Source organism: Periplaneta americana, chromosome 10 (genome assembly GCF_040183065.1).
Source record: "Periplaneta americana isolate PAMFEO1 chromosome 10, P.americana_PAMFEO1_priV1, whole genome shotgun sequence".
Lineage (NCBI taxonomy): Eukaryota > Metazoa > Arthropoda > Insecta > Blattodea > Blattidae > Periplaneta > Periplaneta americana.
Window position 1 is genome coordinate 34,732,569 of NC_091126.1, and position 23,590 is coordinate 34,756,158.

At 35.6% G+C, this 23,590-nt stretch overlaps 1 protein-coding gene across 2 annotated transcripts in view; it reads left to right on the top strand.

The window, feature by feature from the left end:
* The first annotated feature begins 387 nt into the window (after positions 1-387).
* LOC138707588 (uncharacterized) overlaps positions 388-23,590 on the top strand; it is a 121,254-nt gene continuing 98,051 nt past the window's right edge. The window contains exon 1 of one of the 2 annotated variants that reach the window (XM_069837195.1): positions 388-491. In XM_069837195.1, the coding sequence (XP_069693296.1) occupies positions 456-491 (36 nt within the window). In that variant the 5' untranslated portion in view covers positions 388-455. Of the gene's footprint in view, positions 492-19,577; positions 20,018-23,590 lie in introns of those variants that run through there. The other variant, XM_069837196.1, reaches the window with a different exon arrangement.

Sequence of the window (23,590 nt, forward strand, 5' to 3'; positions counted from 1 at the left end):
AGAAGGACGAGGAAGATATGTTCACAATCTTACGTAACTATTCCCTTTGGTTTACGAATACTGTAACGCATGTCTTTCGTGCAAGAATTTCCATTCAATTTTCTACTTAAATCTCCTGTCGGTAGATGGCACTCTGATAAACAAGAAGTAGGATTACTGTTTTGATTTGTTCGTTAACTTCATATTTCTTCAGATTGCAATATGAAACTCGTTAAATTTATGCGGTCCCTTTCATTTGGAGGAAATAATGATTCTATTGCAGATATGCGACACTTCTTTTTCGACTGAGGAGGCGTCCGACGGCGGCACGGCGCGACAAGTTAGGCGTCGTGGCGCTCGGCGTCTCCACTGCCGCGTCCTAGTGGGAGTGGTCCGCGAGACAACATGGCGGCAGGTGCGTGATCGATCTGTGGGCAGTCTGAGCATGGGCTTCCGCCTCTGCAGCACGAGCTAGCATGGACCGACTTTTGGAAAAGCTTCGCCAGAATATGGTAAGAAGAACAAATATTATGGAAATGTCCGATACTGTGGAGTAGTGTTAGCATTGACGACGTGGTGTGCGGATTCGCGGTGGGCCGCAAATGCGAAGTGCGAGGTGGAAACGACCGAGCTTCTTCATTCATAAGATCCCCACACAGCTTGCAAGCACATTCGAATCTCGAGTTTTAACCAAAGTTCTGTCCCGATGGCATGGGTTGTTTTTCGAGACGTTAGCACCTGTTGTGGACGTAAAAACGCGTCAGGGGGTGTATTTCACTTGACCACAGTGAGCCGTACCATTATTGGAAGATTCCAGGCGACAGAGAGTTGCAAGGGGCGAGACGCCTTGCTCATTTCTATGAATGTGTGTGCGAAACATGTTAACTTACTTTAAAGATACCTAAATGTCCATCTTTGTTTCTAGAATGAGTGCAAGTTTTGTGCTAAGGTGTGAATACTGTATATCATTTAACATTTTTTATATGACTAAGCTCTGTTTCTTACGTAACTTCTTTATTATTTAGAATATTAATTTACAAATTGTGAATATTATTAAAAACCGAAGTGTCTGTCATTTAATTAATGCCGAAGACCACGGAAACTTACGATCACGCCCTCTCGGGTATACTAATCCTATCGAATTCTGGAAACACGTAACTTTTTAAGTGAAGACAATGTAGAGTCTATCAATTGTCTGAAACGCAATAAGAGGGAGTTTTTGAATGTGATTTTCCCATCGTCAGATATAAAAAATATGGATCAACTCCCAACTTCAAATAGCCAATGAGAAACATTTTAATAATCCACATTATCGTGATATGAATACATGTTTACACCACTCACCTATTGAATAATTTGTAATACATATCACACTACGAATCTGTGAACGCCATCAATTTGTTTCTTGGTCGTAATGTATTTATTGCTACTGTAGCAAATCTCACAGTTTGTTTGCTGAATAAAGTAATGAATATCGTCGACACTTAACCTAGCACTTAGCTTTATAATAATAGTATTTCTAACTTGTCGATAAATACTCCCGGTTAAATGTGTGAAATTCGACAGCCTTAACCATAACAAATATATTGAAGTGAATTTTAGAGTTTATAATTTCATTTTTAATTATTCTCGATATATTCTCATTATTTTATTTATACTTATTTTTATATACACGACATTGCTTAAGAAGGGAAGAAGGGTTTGAATATTTACCATCACTTAAAATAAGATACGATATCAAATATTATTAATGAGTAAAGAATAATTGAAGAGTCCACTGCAAGAATGATGGATGTCACTTTCTTGTCGAAAATGAACCAAGACTGTCAATGCATAGCTTAAGACATATGAAGGGTACACGGGAAAAAGGAACAATGTCACAATTCCTTTAAGGCTGATTTCGTTATCTAATTCACTGTATTACTACAAACTTTAGTGTTATTTTTACCAAAAGTGGTAAAGGAGAATTAAAACCACGGATACACTCATCATTTCCTTCAATTCAAGTAGAAACAGCAGTAAATTTTGCAGTAATGTACTGAAATAGATCATTATCTAAACCTTAATGGAAATGTGACATTGTTCTTTTTCCCGTGTACCCTTCATATAGAATGTACATACAGAGTTATATGGCATTAACACTGATAGTCATTGTCCAGTAATGATCACAGTTAAGCTTTGAGCGCTAAGCATTTCAAACTTTCAATTGCTTCTCCTGCAAAATGTATTCCAAATGACATCCATCATTCTTGCAGTGAACTCTTCAATTATTTGTCTCTGATTACCAGTGATCTTCCTCTCAAATGCTTACAAATACAGTCACTTGTGAATGGGTGAACACTTATGGAGGAAGAGTAGCTGCCGAAGCTAGTAAATGAAAGCAATGTTCTATAATTCCATGCCGAGAAAGTGTAAACACATTTTACTATGAGTAACGTTACATCTTGTGGAGCTGTATGTGCATCTTGTAATGCATGAGTACTTTACACATGGAGATGGTTAATATGTTTGTATATGTCTTGAATTTGATTTTTCACAGAATAAGTCCATTATAAAGTAGGTGTTCAAAATTTATTAAAAAAACAATAAAAATATTGATCTTATCTCTCGCTTTCGTATAAACATGCAGTGTAAGGGCTCCATTTTAAGAGCTGGAGGTTGCGAATACCGTTAGGAGAGAGGGGGAAGAAGTATGTGAGATGCCCAAAATTCTCCAAGAACTCTAGCGCCAAGATTAACTAACAATAAGTAAGGGCTCCATTTTCATGCGAATTTTTTTGTTATATTCTCATTATGCAAAGTAAAGAGGAATTCAATCTCACATTTTAGAAAGGAACTAAGTCAAATTTTACTACTTTTCAGAGGAACAAAACACCTTTTTCTCATGATTAAACATCAGTGTACCAGTACCGTACTATAAACATCAACTTGATATTAGAGGTACAAGGAAATGTTTGACTCATTTCCTTTCTTTGCCAATCAATACGTATTGGAAGTATTATTAATTTCGTCATTAAAATAGAAAAGGCAAATTTTGACTTGGTTCCTTTCTAAAAAGCGTGATTCAATTAATCTTAATATATGAATGGTGTGATTAAAAAACCTGCTATTTTGCTCAAAAAGCGATTTTGTCCCAATGATATAATATACCTGTATTTTACACTGTGAATCCAAAGGTATTTTTTTTACAATTGCTGCTATTTGTCACTGAAAATAATGTTTAGGGTATGATTGTTTTTTTTTCCAAAACCTTCTATTTTATATTTCCATTTTGAAGGTAGTTTTAACCGATAAGCAGAAGTACAATGAGTATATGATAAATGGGGACGTCAATTTATTTATCATATAATATATAGTGTTATTAACTATATATATATATATATATATATATATATATATATATATATATATATTGGGTTTCATACAGTTTTCTGTTTAGGAAATCTTTCTTTTTGTGCAAAAACTTAATCTCATTTCGAATACGTAACAACTGGTATTGGTGATTAGATCTTTTTGCTGGGTATGAATAAGGTTTGTTTCTTAATGTCGCATATTTTGGTATAACTTGGCTTGCTAACCATTGTTTGTTAAACCATATGTTGGCATTGGCTTTTAAGATTTTTAATTTTGTATTTAAGAATGTACTGAATAATTTTGCTTGACTAGCATTGGACATTTTCATTTTGAAGGTAATTTTAACCGATAAGCAGAAGTACAGTCAGTATAGGATAAATGGGGCCGTCAATTTATCCTATACTCACTTCTATTTTATGTTTTTCAGGCCAAAACTTAATATCTTATATTTTAATTTATCTTTACTATAAAAATAACTGAAAGTGAAATAGATTTTGAGAACAAACCTTTCATATCAAGTATTGGTATGTTTCGGTATAAACAAATTTAATTATCCTTGATTACAAAAATTATTCGTAGTCTCTCTTCGTCTGTGACTGGCTTCTATCTTAAGATACTGGACTGATTCTGAAGGCAGACGAGAAGCCATATCACTCGGAAAATAACAGTACTGTACTCCTTCAAGCAATCTTTTCTTACAAACATTGTGTTAAATTATTTCATTTCTTATTTACTCGTGAAGCTTCACAGTAACAGAATGACAAGGAAGGTCGAGACTAGATAGACTGGACTCTTCAGTTAGCGTGAAGTGATCGTTTAATATGGAGCTAATTAGAAACTACTGTGAAATTTCGATAAAAAGAACTTCAACTCTGGTCATAAAAAATTAAAGTATGATTCATCATCATCTGTAGCTCTGCAGGTCAGACTTTTTTAATTGTTGATGTGATGAGAAGAAATAAAAAATGACTTTCTCCTGCCATTCTTCTCTGAGAACATTTTCCACCGCTTCTTGCCAAAGTAGCATGCGCATTTCCCAGAGTTTCAAGTAAGATTACATTTATTATTTAATGGGAAAGTATGCAGTGATGAACTGGTGCTCTTAAGAGAGCTCAGATACTATAATAGACTGGAAGTAAAATTGAAGGGGTTTTTGGAAATTACAACCATAGTCCAAAAACATAAATTTTCAGGGGAAACAAGAAACTATCTGGCATTGGTATTGTTTACACTTCAAGTATGAAATTCATCATGTGATTTCTTAAGGTGTTGTAGAAACTTGGGAAAACTGAAGTACATTTATAACTCAAATTGCCTCATAGAAATACGTGTGTAAATGTAAGTCACTGTGGACAGTGATTGTTTTAAGAAAAAATACTCTTTTTGGCGGAAGTGTGCCCCTCCTTTAATCTCCTTTGTCTTTATTATATCCTGTTTCTTCTCCTTTCGTTGCTTACGTTTCTTCCATGATGTTACTTCTAGTCCTAAAGATGACTCCATAACTAATGTAACAATTTACGTGCTAAAGTGTTTTTCTCTGAGGTGGCTTTTGCCGCGGACATACGAAGTAGTCTGTCAATATGCTATAGTTTAAGGTTAAGATATTTTACGACGCTTTATCAACATCTTAGGTTATTTAGCGTCCGAATGAGATGAATGTGATAATGCCGGTGAAATGATTCCCGGGTCCAACACCGAAAGTTACCCAGCATTTGCTCATATTGGGTTGAGGGAAACCCCTGGAAAAAACCTCAACCAGGTAACTTGCCCCGACCGAGAATAGAACCGGGCCACTGGTTTCGCGGCTAGACGCGCTAACCGTTACTCCACAGGTGTAGACACTACAGTTTAAAGTTGTAAGGATAAATGTTTCAAGATGATATGAATGGGATATTTGTAAATGCTACCATCGTTCTAGACAAAGGCTATTTTCACAAAAAAAATCTTTGGAATATGGTTGTTTTATGAAAACCACTGAAAATTTCCACTCCTATACCATAGTGCTATGGTATCTTTCCTCACTAAGAACTAATTAACTAGATGGTCGCTACAAATGTTCACCACATGCTTACTATCTCAAATTTGCATTGTTTGGACTATGGTTCTTTTTTAAAAGAACTTCAGTTGCATTGAGACTCTGTATGTGAGCTTTCTTGCGAATTCTCAGTTATCATTCAAGCGACTAATGATCTATAAATATGTGTCAAAAGTTTAAATTCAATATCCACTTTAAGATATAATCAACTGAACATTTCTTGAGGTTGTAATGTCTTAAAATAATAGTTTGTCAATAAAGTAATAAGAATTTCAATAGGTACTGTCATATGACTATTCAAAGGTGTATAAAAACTCTCTTCATATAATTTTGTATAAAGTTTTATCTTATAGGCCCTCATTGTTCAGGCGATATTCTTAGCCTTCCTGTTATGTTCAGGTCTAACTGACGCATTGCATTTATTGAAGTTAATACAAAACGAAAAATAACAGCGACAGTGTGACAGGGCTTTGAGTAAACTTAAAATAATCACTAAGAATACCTTTCATAATTTATATCCGAGAAATATGATAATTCATGAGATTTTAAAATGTGACACGTTTAATACGAATGGATCATATAGACCCGGCGAGGGAGTTGTTTGTCTTGATTTATTAATTATGTATTATCGTAATCCGTTATTCTATTGCGGCGCCACTATATAGGATGAATCGTAAGTAATGTAATTAATTCTAAGGGGTGATTCTTCGCGCTATTTCAAACAAAAAAGTTAAATGCAATTTTGCTCGTTTTTGCTTCCTTTTCCTTTGCTTTGCTCACATGATCTAGTAAGTGTCGTAATATCAATTTTGTTGTGCTATTTTTTTTCTTTTTGTAATATGTTAATATTCTATTCTTTAACTTTTTGTTAAATTTTCACTGCTTGTATACTTTGTGACCTGATAGATTGTAAGAGAAAGCCTTAACTCTGCCAGTATTAATAATAATAATAATAATAATAATAATAATAATAATAATATTAATAATAATAATAATATATTATTATTATTATTATTATTATTATTATTATTATTATTATTATTATTATTATTATTAAGTGTGAATATTCTCCTTCCAAAAGATATGCCCTTGATCCAGTTCATCAAAAGAGAATGTTTGTACAAAATGTTATTTACTGATTTGTTAAGAGTGAAACAAGATCACAAAAAACTGCTGTTACGGAGATGACACATACTTTCCCATGCGATGTACGTTTCGCAGCAAATCAGTATTTTTTTTCGAGTTGCGAGTAATAAACCTATAGCATATCGTCGTTGTTCCTGCAATAACTCCTGTGTGACATATTTATCGATTTTCAGATTTTTGCTCTATTAAATAACTTAAAATAATAGTGACAAAGCAAATAATAAAATCTCCTATATGTAATTCTATTTGTTTGTTTCGAAAATGTAAGAATTCACAATCTCCTATGCACTACTGCCATAGAAGAATAAATGTGTTTTCTCTTCCTACTGAAAAATTTCATATTGCAGGAACAACGACGATATATAGCTTATAAGCTTAAGTATAGTTTATCTGTAAGTATAATTCCAAAGATATATATAAAAAGTAAATAATTTATTATCAATTGAAGTAAGCTGAACTTTTGTTTTCAGCCTTACACACAAAAAGGCACCTTTTGTAAAAACAAAAAATAAAAGCACTGAATTAACGTACGAATTTTTATATTATAATAATTTATAGCATTATTATATTTTCATGCTTACGAAGTGATAAACATTTTCCAGAATATTTGAGGTCCAACAATTTTCCTGATATTTTCAGAAAACTTTAAATCGAAAAATTTCCTCTTAAAGAGCGCTTTTTTTACTGATACAATTATCACTCACTTCTTATCCTGATTGGTACATGAATTAACTGGTGCTCAAGTAACCACAATTTACGCAACACATATTTTTTATTGCACAATCACTGGAATACTGTAATATAAATTTCACTTATGTTCCTACTAATTTAGATATGTGTAATGAAAACAGTTAGTTCTAACATACCTATGTATTTCTTTTTAACAAGAATGTCACTGTCATTATCAGAGTTCCCTGGGGCCTCTTGTACAAAGCTAAAATTACTATTTTACTAGCGACAAATTACTAAATGGGCAAAAAATAAAAAACAGTAATTTCCGTTGCATAAATCTGTATTGGTAAATTTGTCACGACAAGTGACAAGCACTAGTAATTACTAACAGTTTCATTTCTTTTACCAACGAATTATTGCATAACAATTTGTCATTTGTAAAACAGAATCGCGAGAACGTTTTCTGCCAATCCTTTGTGCTTGGTAAACTTACTTAAAAGCTTAGAAATAAAATTTGTAAGTATAATTCATACATAGGCGGAGGTGAACATTTAAGCCAAAAATAGAGGAAATGTTACAAATAGGAAATAGAGGTACAAATATGAAGTAATGTGATATACGACCTGAGACGTGTTGTATTCTAGCGGAAGCCTTCCAGATTACTACGCACTGATACTGTCTTTCGCGGGAATGTGTTGGTTTGTAGTTAGAAGCTGAACTGTTGAATCGTTTATATTTCGAGGAAAGTGTACATTTTGTTAGTAAGTTCCTTTCTTGAATATACATTGCTATTCCTCAATGTTAGAACTATTAATTATATACATTCTTAAAGAGAAATAATCTACGTTTATAGCAATGTAAGTTTAATTGATTTCGTTTTTAAATATGTTTTGAGATAATAACTTACAAAGTCAGTGTATTACCACAGTCTAGTATATACAGTCACGAAGCTTGAGTTGTGAGGGCGCTAGGAACAATAGACTGTGCAGGTACTATTTCGCATTGTCTGTAATGAGGCGATAGTAGCGATCCTAGTGGTTAGTAACTATCTATGGATGCATATTTATTACGTATTGAGCTTCGTGTCTGTATATACTAGACTGTGGTATTACTGTTTCGTTACTGGTATTGGCACCTATGGGAGGAGGGAAAACCTCAACTTCCAACAAACTTAGAAAACAGAGGAATTAAAAGACAATGCAAGAAGCCATAAAATAAGTACGAGAAAAATCGTGAGAGACGATTAATCTGGATTCAGTATTACTGTTAGGAAAACACTAATGAAGATGCTGAATGCTTGTTTTGTGCTTTTCTTAGTAGAGGCCGTTTTGACTTTGCAATTTTGTTAATCTTGTAACTTGTTAATAGTATTTCATATTTGTACGTCCATTTTTATGAGGGAAATATGTTAGATTTTGAGGGAATTATTTTTTATTCAAACATATTATAACGTCTTTCGAACTTCTAAGTCCGGCGTACCATTCACAGGGACATTCAGCAATAAACAGGACGATAATTGAAGGTTTCAGAGCCATAGTGGGCCAAGCGCCATTTATTAAAAACGGAGAAAGCAAGGGTTAAAGTTAAGTGAATACCACAATTTAATGAAGATAGGCATATAATTTAGTTTTAGTGTGCACAATTTATATTATTTGCTATATGTTTCATTGAATTATGGTAAGCACTTAATTTTAACCCTTCTTTTCTCCGTTTTTAATGTATGGCGCTTGGCCCACTATGGATCTGACCCCTTCAATTTATGTTCAGTATTCGAAACATGTAGGTTCCAAAACGAAAAAAACCAAAGTGATATTCCATATTGGTAACGTTTTCTATAAATATTGATTTTAAAGAGTCCAGTTTAAGGAAAGATTTCGCAAGTCAAGAATTAAATTTCAGACATTGCTTGCTACTGCAGAGCCGTACTTACATTCTGCAACACAGAGGCTTTTAAGAGAAGGCTATTTTAATATTAATCAAACGTATGTTTAAAAAATTAATTTAAAATATTCAGTTGAAAGATAATATATAAATGCATACTATAACTCTCTTCCTAAAGATGGTCAAGTTGTGTATCGAATACATTTCGAAAACTTATTCAGTGTACCAGATCATTAGATTGAGCACTGGTGTGGAGTCCATTCCGTGTACTTGATTTTACTTTCTTCGTCAAATTGGAAGAAAACTGTCCAAATAACAACAGTAATAATAATAATAATAATAATAATAATAATAATAACCTTTCTTAATTTTTCAGGAAACATGATGCGAAAATAATTTAGCGCCATTTTTACAACAGTAAAACACACAAATTATTAAATATTTTTGTACGTCATTGACTATGGTTGTCTCTCTTCTTTCGTAATTAAATTGATGCAAAATTAAATAACACCGTACTTAAAACTTATTTTAGTATTATAGCATTGTTTTCTTTTCTCAATATTTTAAAACTGAATTTCTCAGTATGGTTGCCTTCGATTTATAACATATATGCTAGTCATGACAAACTAAGACTTGTCATTTGTCATCCATATATGCCTAATGGTAAATTGCCACTTGTCACTGGTATCTTTTATGCAATAGACTCCGGGAATTGGAGAAGCTGACAAGTTGCTCGTTCTAAAATCTGGCACATCTCTAGAACACGCAAGTGACGAAATTTGTTTCTGACTGTAAAAAAAATATTGATTTCGAGGTATTGCAACTGACTTCTCTGTTCTTTTATTGTTAAGTCTACTCCTCTTTGTGGTGATCAAGTTGAAGCTCTTCTGATTTGTTCACATGGAGTAGCAGTCACTGGAATGCGTTAATATTCGCGTTGCAACAATGGACAATGTCTCATGCTGAAATAACCCCAAGGGAGATAATTATGTTTTCTGCAGGTCACCAAATAATAATAATAATAACTAGGCTCTATGACTTTTTTATTGTTTCTATATTCTGCCATGTCTACCATAACGGCTACTTTATATTCACATTGCTGTGCAGTGTCTACAATAACATCCAAGACTTCCGAAACCTCTTGTTCTGAAAGGACATCACGCCAAACTCTTTCTTTCTTTCTTTCTTTCTTTCTTTCTTTCTTTCTTTCTTTCTTTCTTTCTTTCTTTCTTTCTTTCTTTCTTTCTTTCCTTCCCTTAGTTTAACCTCTCCCTTTTAACGACCCACGCCACACGGGCCCTAAAGCCTTGGTTTCTCTGAACCGACGCATGCGACGTGCGAGGTGCGATGCCCACCTCGCACAAATCCGGACGACACGAGAGATAGTGAGTGGTTTCTATAACTGCGAGATGCGAGGTCTGCGCACCTCGAAACTATAGAAACCACTTACTATCTCTCGTGTAGTCCGGATTTGTGCGACGCGGGCCTCACACCTCACATCTCGCATGCGTCGGTTCAGAGAAACCAAGGCTTTACAGGGCCGCGACACCAAACTCTTGGATATAAAATATTTGCAGCGCACTGAATAGGTTGTGAGCAAAACGATACCTTTTTTTTTTTTTTCAAAATGTTATTGATACTTTAATTTCCTGCGCTATGAACAAGATGGAAAATTTTATTGTTCTTGTTCGCCAGACTAAGCAAAACATCTTATGAATAGGATGGAAATTTTGATCCTGTTCGACAGACTATGCAAAATATAATAAACTTCTGATAAATTAGGATTGTCGTCTTCGAATCTTTGTGACTTCAGAAATCGATTTTAGAATTTCGAGAGCCACTAGCACATCTCCCAGAAGCCATTACTATAATTATCAAATCTTTACTTTGAGGTCCACCAATAACATTTCAAATACTTCTTTCTCAAAAGTAGTACTTTAAAGGCTGCTTTGAGATTTGAGAAAGCTGTCTAAACCTCTCACTGTACAGCTCCATCTTGTTTCAGTCAAGATTGACAAGACGCTTTCTTTTTCATCTTGTTCCTTTTTAATGTTCTTCAGGGTTTGATTTGCCACATTATGGTTAGAAAAGAAATTTACGATCATCTTCTAGAATTTAACGGCATTTTCATTTGAATAAATGACTTTATATTTTTTTCGAGCAGATATTTTAGACCAGCGGTCATCAGCACAGTGAACCCTCGGGCTAGCGTCTCTTACCCGCGGATAAGAGATGCACTGACGTTCATCCGTATCTGCTGGCAGGTATGCTTTCTACCTCTTCCGTATGCACTACGGTGGATATTCCGATACACTTCTTATCTTTACCCGTTTCAGTGAGTGCTGACGACACGACCACTGTTTTAGACCAACAACTACGGATATTTATCTTTCAGAAATTTCCAAGCGAGATTCAAACTGGTAAAATTCTCGGTTACTAATGTTTTTACTCTTGAGGCACTAACACTCTCAGCCTCTGCACTTATTACTTGAGTTATACAGAGTAAACTGTAAGTAATGTCATTAATTTCAGGAGGTATTTCAAAAAAATAAAATTTAAAAAAATTTGCTCGTTTTTGCTTCCTTTCCGAGATGAACATTGTTTTATATGAAACATTTCATAGCGTGTTTTGGGGAAGTCACTGATTTAATTCCCCATATGCTCAGTCAATTTAAGAGAACGGTGTATTATGATGACTATTACACTTTTACTAAGTCACACTACTTTTGACCAATAAAACGGTGCGAAAGGAAGTCTTTCATCCAATCATGGCTGCTTATCGCACAATTTTATCGCGTCCCTAGCATTTGTTTAATTTTATCGCGTCCCTAGCATTTGTTTATTTTTATCACTACCCTAGCATTTGTTTCTTTGTTTGCCAACATTTCAAACTGCACTGGTCTGGACATCAAAAAACATAAAATTACAAACCACTCCTATCGATGCACAGCACTTTCAAATATGACTCGCATTGGCATTCAAGAACAAGAATTAATAAAGATCACTGGACATAGCTATGCATCTTCTCTGAAACCCTATTTACAAATAAATGAAGAGCACCATTCGGAAATCCTGAATAAGTTGAGGAATACACCATGTACATCAACAAGTTCACTTCTTTCACGCACACGTCCAATATAACATCAACTGAACCACCAACCACTAAAACATTCAAATTTGAAAATTGTACTTTCAATAATTGTTTCTTTTAAAATTATTCATGTTTATTTTTTATTTCATCATCGTTAATTAAAACGTTTCTTGTTTATTTCATCATCCCTAATTAAAACTTTTCTAACACTCGTTTATATTATTTAGTTTAAATCTGTTTGAATAATAAAATAATAGAAAGAATAAATACCTTCACTTATCTTGGCTATACACTATCACCTTATGATGAAGTAGATATTGCTGAAAAAATATGTAAATGTAATAAAACAATGGGGATCATTAATAAATCATGAAACCCTCACTAATACAAAGACACACAAGAATAGGCTTGTATAAAACCTTAGCACAGCCAGTATTAAGCTATGGTAGCGAAGCGTGGACTGTGAAGAATAAAGATGTCAGTAGAATAACAGCAAGTGAGATGAGGTTTATGAGAGCAACAGCTGGATATACTCGCTGGGATCATAAAAAAAATGAGGACCTAATGCAAGAACTTCAAATAGAACCCATTATGCAGTTCATCAGCAAATATCAACTTCAGTGGAAGGGTCATCTCGAACGAATGAATCGATGCAGAATTCCAAAAGCACTGCTTCATTACCATCCATATGGCAAAAGATCTCTAGGCCGTCCAAAGAAGAGATGGACTGAAAATTCTAGTTTGAGACCGTAACAGGCCACTTGGCCTAATACTTGTTAGGAAGATGATGATGATGATGATGATGATGACGTTTGTTATAGCTTCTGCTATGATATTATGAATAGTCACGTATCAGAGATTGTTTAATACTAAGATTTATTGAAAATCATCTGTCAAGTGACGTTGATTACTGGGATCGGGATAATTGAAGAGGAATGCAACTGTTTTAATAAAAATGAAACTGAATCAACAAAGCCTTCTTGACCAGTAACCTTCCACAGTGTTCAATGAAGATTCCATAGTTGGCACAACTGATATCAAGAAAAGAGCTAATAATAACACACTATTGCCATCTACTAGCGTAATATTTATAATGTTGAGATGGTACAAATTTGAAGACATTTTTGTATTTTCGTAAGTCAATTAATATTTTATTCTATTGGAATACTTTGTTACTTCTAATCTTTATGTACTTTCTTCTAACCGTGTAATAGTCAGTTAAATCCCACTCGAGTTTTGATTTTCTCTAGACAAATCGAAACCTCTAGTGAGATTACTATTGATAAATTACTGATAAAAAATTGTTTTGTTCTTTAGAATTTTGATCCGAACAGATGTAATATTTTTTTTATTTATTTTCAGAACGAAAAGTTACATTTGTTCGGATCAAATTTCTGTTCATTTAATCAAAACAGATATATATTGGTGTAATTTTATAATTTTAGATGGTTTAATTAATTCATGTTCACACCTTTATGAATTCTAGATTTTATGCTCATCTAAACATGTTCTTTGTAATTTATATTGTTTAATTTATTACATTTTAAGATGATTATACAACACAGCTTCAATTATTGCGTTGATAAGACTTAATTTTATACGCTACCCGATGATGCCTCAAAGATGTAAGTACTCGCAGTCACTACTTGATATTACATGTTGTTCACGTGTTAAGTGATTAACAATAAAATGTGACGTCAAATAAAGATTCTTTATATAATTATTTACTTGATTATATTGACAAGTAGGTTCAATATGTTCTCTAAATTAATTTTATAACGCTTAATCTCCGAAACGAATCTCACTTGAATTTGTTACATGTACAAACATTCGCGAAAAATGTTGTAAAATTATTAGGCTAATTTAATTTATTCCATCTCCTTTCTTTCTTTCCTTTCTACTTCTTTTCTTTCGCCCTTTACTCTTTCTGTGTCATCCATCAATTCGTTCTTTAATTATTACTTTCACACTTCAATTGTTTCTTTTTTTATTTATCTTCCTTCATTCTTTTCCTCTCTTTTTATATATTTATTTGTCCACCGTTGTGGCTGAGGGGTTAGCGAGTCTAACTCCGAACCCATCGGTCCCGGGTTCGATTCCCGGTCAGAACGAGTTGCCTGGGTGAGGTTTTTTCGGGGTTTTCCCCTCACTCCTATGGATAAATATCAGGTAACTTTAGCAGGCGATCATATTTGCCACTTCCTTTACTCCCACATCATCCTTTCTTCATCATCCAGTTTCTAATTTTTCAGATCACTCTACAGAGGCCTCCCGGAACTACTGGCTCTCTCGACCGGCCTCCGTAGAATGTAGCTCAACGACGTTGGATGGCTTCTGTAACGAGCACCCGAGGCGGACCTACTCGGGGGAGGAGTTTCGCCTCGGACCGACAGGGGGGCCTTGGGGGAAGTTGCCGAAGCAGGAATGGTATATGGATTTCTGTTGACTGTAGGGACCGGTCGTCAGGGAGTTATGTGGTTGGGTTGGTGCGCGTAGGGGATCTATGGCACGCAACTCATTTCATATTGAGGGTTAGCGCAATAGATCTCAACAGGTCGCAGTGCTGGGCCATCCGTGCTCCCCTCACTTAAATTCCATTCCATTCCATATATTTTTCCTTTCCGTTTGTCCTTTCTTCTTTCCTTTATTCTTGTACATACTTTCTCTATTTTTCCTTTACTTCTTTCTCTTCTGTGATATAATTTCTTCCTTACATTATTTTTCTCTCCCTTTCTTCTCAATTTCAATTTTCCTTCATTTCCTCCCTTTTCTTCATTTCATTGTCTTTTTCTCGTTCTTTTCTTCATTTCTTTCTCTCTCAAACTACAGGCTACACCTGTGTCGAAATAGGTCCGTCTAACACTAAGGTACATTAACTTTTTAATATATTTTTAACACATTTAACATTTTAATTTTAAGAAAGTTTTATATTTTTAATTTATATTTTTCTTTCTCGCATCCTTTATTATTTCTTCTTTTGCTGTCGTTTCTTTCTTCTTTTATTTCCTACTTCTTTGCCCAATCCTCACTTTATTTCTTTATCTTTCTTCCATCTAACCTATTTCCTTCTTTTCTCTCGCCCTACCTTGTTCATTTATCTTCGTTTTATCTCTTTGTTTCTTTTTTCATGATGTTACGATCTTTGCAGGCGACATAACCTAAAGCAAATTTTTAATAACATCCCTATCCTATACCATACAATCACACAATGCGATTCATGGACAGGCAACTTCTGCCTAAAACAGGGCTGGGCACCAAGAGCTAATTCTACTCCTTCACGGGGAGCCATATGACTCCTCTTCAACCCGTTTCTTCCCCGCCGAACATCGCGCAGCGTTGAAGCCGTGACGGATGAATATTAAGCGTCCCCGTTTAGAGTTTGGATTTGCTCCCGGTGCCCAGCCCTTGTCCCAAAACTTAGCTAGCTAGACAACTGATTTCGAACACACTAACATAACTTACATGCAGCGGTAAATGTGCACGTGCACATTTTAAGTTCTATAAACATTAATAATTTGTCGATACATCTTTACTTGTGATATTATTTCTGTAGTGGAAATAGTTCAAACAAATCCTAAGAATCCCCATGTGCCATTTCTCTCTCATTTTCCTTTTTTTTTTTTGTTATTTAACGACGCTGTATCAACAACGAGGTTATTTAACATTGAAGAGATTGGTAATAGCGAGATGGTAATTGGCGAGATGAGGCCGAGGATTCGCCGTAGATTACCTGGCATTCACCTTACGGTTGGGGAAAACATCCCAACCAGGTAATCAGTCCAAGCGGGGATCGAACCCGTGCCCAAGCGCAACTTCAGACAGGCAGGCAAACGCCTTAACCGACTGAGCCACGCCGGTGGCCATTTCTCTCTCATTCATCCCATAATATTGGGGGTGCACAATAGGTCTCAGTATGGCCGATGAGCAAAGAGTCGTCCTAATCCGCCCGTAGTCACCGTAACCTAACCTAACTTAACCTAACCTAACCTAATCTAATCTCTTGAAAAACTAAACCTTTCATATTTTCCCAAATGACCCGTAGCTCTGATATAGTCGATGAAATTATTCCTTGTCTAATAATTGAAGTGGAAAGAATGATATAATCCAAAGCCACACTTTGAACAAAAATCCTTTTTGTGCGAATTCATTTCTTACAAATATGGAGAAGCTACTAGTAAAAGAGTCACGCGCCGTGGCGTCGCGGTCTAAGGCATCCTGCCTAGGACTCGCGTTACGGAATGCGCGTTGGTTCGAGTCCTCATGGGGGAAGAAATTTTCTCATGAAATTTCGGCCAGTGTATGGGACCGGTGTCCACCCAGCATCGTGATGCACTTGGGGAGCTACGATAGGTAGCGAAAATCCGATTCAGCAAACCAGTTATAACGGCTGGGGGGATCATCGTGCTAACCACACGATACCTCCATTCTGCTTGGATGATCGTCCACCTCTGCTTCGGCATGTGAACGTGAGGCCAGCAGCCGGATGGTCGGACTTGGCCCTTCAGGGCTGCAGCGCCATGGATTTACTTTTTTTTTTTACTAGTAAAATATTATGAAACTTACTCAACAAATAACACAAGTATGAGCTTAAGAATTCGTCATACCGACCGTAATAGCATTGGACTATAAACTTTTAATACGCCATCCTGTAAAATTTTATATTTGTGGCTTAGGACTATATAATTCTCACCCTTTCAATTATATGACCGAGGAATCGTGAACACACCACTGAAGTACGAAAATAAGGATCCACGGCGAAACACTTCATTACCGGTATCCAAAGAAATTGTCAGTGAACTCGTGTCGAAACTTCCCTTCAAATTCTTCACATCTTTAAATCTCCTCAGTAAATAGCCGAATGCAAAACAGCAAGCCACAGCTGCCCATACTAACTGTAAGGTTGAGAATTAAAGCTTGAATAAAGATTATGAAACCTGTGCTTACACACTATTCGTTCGTTTATTGTGCTGGAAGTGAGGTCAGAGATACGTGTGTTCGTCCAACATCACTAATGGAGCCAGGTAAAGAACAGCGAGGTGTAGTGCGATTTTTGACTGCTGAAGGAGTAGGAGGACGATAAATCCATCGTCTGCTGTTTATGACGAACACAGCATGCCATGTTCGCGTGTACTGCAATGGCACAAGAGATTCCAAGGGACGCGTGCCACTGCAAGACGATGCTCTCCCAGGACAGGCTCATCGTGCCATCACTCCTGCTGTTATTGCTGAGGTTGATGATCTTATACGGGGAAATCGACGGATCACCGTGGAAAATCTTCGTCGTTTGGTGGGAATAAGTCACGAAGCACCTGCATTACCGAAAAATCTGCGCGCAATGGGTTCCACATCAGTTGACGGAGGAAAAAAAAAACAAACAGAATGGCTGCTTCACTGGGTCACTTGCAACGATACCATGAGGAAGAGTGTGCATTTCTGTCCTCTATTGTCACTGGGGACGATTCGTGATGTCACCATTTTGAACCGAAGAGCAAACGACAGAATCAACAATGGAAACACATGGATTTCCCCCACCGGAAAAGTCCAAAGCAATACACACAAGTTCCGGTAAAGTCATGTTGACATTCTTCAATTCTAGGGGTCCTCTGCTTGTTGAGTTTCTCGAGCATGGGGCCACAATCAATGTACAGCGTTATGAAGAAACGTTACAGAAACTGAGACGCGCCAAAGTCAAAACGCCCTGGAACACTTTCGAACGGCGTTTTCTTCACTATAATGTCGCCCACATACTGCTAACTTCGTGAGGAATACGATTGAGAGATTTGGTTTGGGAAAACTTCAACACCCCTCTTTACAGCCCAGATCTCTACCCATGCAATTTTCACTCTTGGAGAGTTGAAGAAATACATTCGTGGACTTCGTTTTGCATCGAACGAAGACGTGTGTAACTGGGTAAAGAACTGGTTCGGTAGATAGCCCACAAGCTTTTTCAATAATGGGACTGATCACCTTGTCTCGCAGTGGGATAAATGTGTAAACAATTTTGGAGATTACTTTTGAGATAATAAATGTTCTATTATACTTTTTGGCATCTGACCCGTTTTCATTTGAATGCCCCTCATATTTAAGTAAATAATTAAATATATGCAGTTATTTAACTATATTTTTAACTATAAAACGCTACAGCGCTTGAAGAGAGTTGGCCTCTTTTTTGAGGGGTAGGGAAATTGAATCTGACACTAGACACCCGGATGAACTTTCATGACATGGAATCAGCACGACTCTGATTATGCACCGAAACAATACAGGACATCTCACATTTTTTCTTCTCGTTTCTTTTCTTTCCTTTTCTTTTGTTTTCTCTTCTTTTTTCTTTTCTTTTGTTTTCTTCTCTTTTCTTTTTTCTTTTTTATTTTCTTTCCTTTTGTTCTATTGCCTTTCCTTTTTTATTTTTTCTTTTCTTTTGTTTTCTTCTCTGTTCTTTTGTTTTCTTCTTTTTTCTTTTGTTTTATTCTCTTTTCTTTTCCATTTTTCTTTCTTTTTATTTTCCTTTGCTTTATTCTCTTTTCTGTTTTTTCTTTTCATTACGTTTGTTTTCTTTTCTTTTCTCTTTTTTGTTTTTTTCTTTTCGTTTTTTTTTCTCTTTTCTTTTCTATTCTCTTATTTTAATATATTTTCTTCTCTTTTCTTTTCTATTTCTTCTTTTCTTTTTTGTTTTGTTTTGTTTTCTTTTCATTTCTTGTCTTCTCTTTTTTATTCTTTTCTTTTATTTTCCCTTGTTTATATGTTTCATTTCCTTTGAGCTATTCGCAGCGTAATTTAATTTCTCATGTGTAGATACTTGAATTGCAGGGTTTCTATGACGTTTGATCGACATAGTGTGGAGAGAATGGCAGACATATTTTATCATATATGTGACATACATGTGACATATCTGCCATTTCTCCTCTCGTTATCTTCACTGCTTCCGTTTTGGTTTCCTCTTTCGTTCATTTTTCCTTCTTAACACTTTACTCTGCTATTTGAGACAATTCCACCTTCACAATATAAACTAATATGTGATGGGACTTTCGTGTACTGGTTTGAACACGACGTCGTGTCGGACCAATATAATATAAGACATCACATTGGCAACGGGTAGACATACATATCTCAGGTTGGTTTCGAACACAAGACCATATTCTCCGAGTAACACCAAAACTATGCCTTAAAACCCTCAAGTTTATTTATACTCTACGTTCGATACGATACCCACACTCTAAGGCATGGTGACCCTGTCTGGAGGGAGTTGCCCGAGGTGAGAGTTATTTCTTCCGAAGAGTAGTTTGGTTAACTGTACAAGACCTACTTCAGTCTGATTGAAGCGAATGCCTACGTTGAACTGCTCGTCTTCCTACCTGTTGAGCTAGCAGGCCGGCCTGCCGGCCGGTCGGACGAGCTGTGGTTAGTGTGGAGCGGGTGTCCGTCGTGTTGAGTCGAGAGCAGCTGAGAGGTGTCGTCTAGTTCGCACCTAGCGATTCATCATAAGTTCTGACCACTTCTGTGCGAACGAGAACTGTTATTCCGTTGTGATTTGTTAATAATTCAGTCTTGACAACGTTTCATTGGTTCAAATTACGTACGTATGTATACTCTCATAAATTCTCTAAGTTTTAAACTTTGCTGAATAGTTGAGGTTAAAGAACGTTCATTAGCTACATTCCTATTTTGTAAACAGTATATCTGGAGACTTTTATTCCGGTCCAAGTGCTGAGGAAGATTCTTTGGAAAACAATGGATTCGTTGACGCATAGACTACAGTAGCTTTATCTTTCATTGCGCATATTGTGTTGATGTGTGGAGTTTTGTGTAATAGTGATACGGACAAGAATTGAACTTCTCTGCGGCGAACGACCAATTAGGTAAGAATTCACAGTAAACACCAATTTCATATTAATGTACGGAACAGTCTGCTATTGGCCTGTTCTTGTTATTGTTGACCATATGCATACTAATGAGTAATCGCTCTGTATGGTACGTCTTTTAATTGAACATTTGACGTTTTCGATCAGATAATGTACATTTATATCCAGACACTGGATTAAAGACGACCTCCGTTAAAGAATTAATTTGCTTAGACAAGCGTATTGCAGCATTTCTCCTCGGAGGTATTCTTTCAATCCTGACGTGAATTGATGTGTATTGAAGTTGACTGAACACTACCTACTCCTCCAGACAAGGACTTTCGTATCCCATTTATTACACAGCATTACAAATAGAAGTGTGAACATAACTGTAAAGTTTAACTTGATATTGTTTCCAAGCAAATGGTCAATAAAAACTGAAACCATGAAATGTTTCTAAGTCTACAGGACATTCCATCATTTGATTTTTTTGACGTAGAATGCTGAAATCATCGATGAACCTCGGCATTTCAATAGCATCTAAATTAATTGTTTTCATATTAATTGTCGCCATGAGTGGTGCAGTTGGTATAGCGCTGGCCTTCTGCATCCGAGGTTGCGGGTTCGATCCCGGCCCAGGTCGATGGCATTTAAGTGTGCTTAAATGCGGCAGGCTCATATCACTAGATTTAGTGGCATGTAAAAGAACTCCTGCGGGACAAAATTCCGGCACACCGACGACGCTGATATAACCTCGGCAGTTGCGAGTGTCGTTAAATAAACCATAATTTAAAAAATGATATTAATTAGTATTATTTAAATACTAAAAAATATATGTTATTTAATGTTGCACCTATACATTTTACTTTGAATAGAGATGTTAAATAAATTTGTGGTACTGTGAAATTCGAGTTTCAGATCTTAATGTGTTCTGCAAACCTGCTATAGAAAAAAAGACTGTTCCATTTGTCTCGAGCTGTATGTTAGGCAGTCCGTGTCAGGCTTAATGTTTTCTGCGGTTTTGTTTTGTTTTCTTCCGTATTCACTGTTACGAATAAATCTTCAAAATTCGAATGTGTTGCAAAGATGAAGATCCGCCAAGTGTAATCTTTATTTAAATATATTACACTGAATGAAGCATTTTAAGAAGTCTCATAATAGCCCAGTGTTAAATACGACATTAATCTTTAAGAGAACAATCAGAAATCAGTGGAAGCGATTGATGTCGTATGTCAACATGCCCCCAACCTTGCATTCGGTCTTCAACCAAGATGTGTACCGTTATTTCTCGAGCAGACGTTCCAACACTTCATGACCATTCTTCTTTGAAAAATCGACTTGCAATGAAGACAACTGCAGTATTTACTGGTATGTTGGAGTTATACTGGAAAAATCTATGACGTTCAAAACACAATCCTCCAAATTCTTTGGGACGATAGATCAATGGAATTAATGTTATAGATGAACTTATGTTTTTATACCCTATAAGTAATAAGATGACAATAAATGTAAAACTAGAATCAGGAGCGTTGTTAAAGAAAACAATAAACTACGAAGAATAACTAAATGCGAATTGTTACCAATAGTTCCGGTATGCGTACATTACTGTTTGCTAATATCGCTACGTCTGACCATTGCCTCACAGAAACAACAGTGGCAATTTGCATTCCATCCAAATATTAATACTACATCATAAGCCATGCATGCGATTTGAATATACTCAGTGAGCTGCAGGTACTCCAGGACCATACGTGATCATTAAACTTATTTTATGCGAAGAAATGAGCTTCTGATAAAAATGTCATTGATTGCAATATTTGATTTTACTGTAAACACACCGACTATGAGTAAAAGCAGAAACTCGGGTTTATTTAAAATATATCCTATTCGTTAATATGCGTTCGTCATAATTAACTGGTGGGATAATAAAATTAAATTATGCTGAAAAACGAGCGGCAAAAGCAATTTCATTAGTAAACATAAGGAAATATTATGATAAAATATGAGCAATTATGATTGGGGAAACCTAACCATCCCAGCAAAATCTACCCCACCGTATGCTTCATCCCCCGAAACACCTTATCGATGTCTAATTAATAATTCAGTAGTGTATGAGATTCTAATTTGTATTTGAAATTTTATTGACGGGAACGAGAGGGCCTGAGAGAAATATATATATATGGCACAGGCAGCGAGAAAGAGAAAGTAATGGATGGGAACTACCTCGCTATAATAATTCTAATGATGCTAAAACCGGAAGTTTTCATACCCATAGCTCACAGAGTCTACAACCTTATGTCGACCTGATTCTAGACCAGGCATGTCAATTGATGCCCACAGGAGCAAGCGCGCGCTTTAGAGCTCAGGAGAGCCTGAGCACTTTTCGGCGGAAAGGAAAGAGACAGACGAAAGAGGTAGTATATGCCGCTTGGTCGAGCTATATTCAGGGATGCCTAGCACTGATTCAATAGGTAAAGGGAAGAGAACTTATTGAAACTGTATCCAATGTTAATTTTTAGATTTGCCTGAGAAGTTTAAGTGCATTATAAGAATGTAAGTTTTAATTTTAATGCTCATTTTTCACAAGTTTGATTTTTTTATTCAAAATAAATATTTTCTCAACTTTTCGTATAGAAAAGTAAAATTTTCAGGTATAGGCCTATTTATTTAGTAGCCTTACAGAATGTTTTCGTAAATCTAATATACCGTATATACGTATTACTGAAGATAGTGTATCGAAAATTTTGAAAATATTCGCATGGAAATTGTTTGTAGGGAAATGAATTAACAAAGCAAAAGATACGTGCCATGTGTTGTAAAAATGTCAACTCTATAGCTTCAGCAGATTTAGAGGAAATAATTTAATATTCTGACGATAGGAAGTTGCTCACAAATATCACCTTAAACGCATATTGCGATAAGAGTTTTGTTATGTAATATTAGTTACACTTAAAACAGATATAATACCTAGGTAACTTTGCTTTGTACTGTAATATTGTTTTGATTATTTTATTGATTGCTTTTGTAAGGCTAAAGATACCATCAATATAAATTCCAACTTATGTCATACTCATTCTCTTTCTTTGGATTATCACTTTCTTTATGAATTATGTGTTTCATTCACTTAAAACAGTATAATTATACTACTATGGAATTTAAGTGAATATTCCTTCTTAACTCTCTATTATGTTATTAAGATTTAAAACACAAGTGCAATATTAAGAAATCAGTGTTAGTACTTTTGTTTTACAGACAATATAGATAATATTAAACAGAAAGAAGCCATATAAAAATAACGACATAAAATTTCACGTTCCTTTTGAAGTTTCTGCACCAATGTTTTCTTAATCTAACAGGTTGTTTATTCATATACACAACCCTTCCTCTTTTCATACTTAGCGCTTGCTGCCCGCGCGCGACGTCAAGGTCAGAAAAATGCGCTTGCTTTGACATCACTGTTCTAGACGAATATGTGATAAGACTCCTGCGACAGTCAGCAAGGACGCCGGGCTTTCATCAGAGGCAATACAAGACGTTAGACCAGTGATGTCAAAGCAAGCGCATTTTTCTGACCTTGACGTCGTGCGCGGG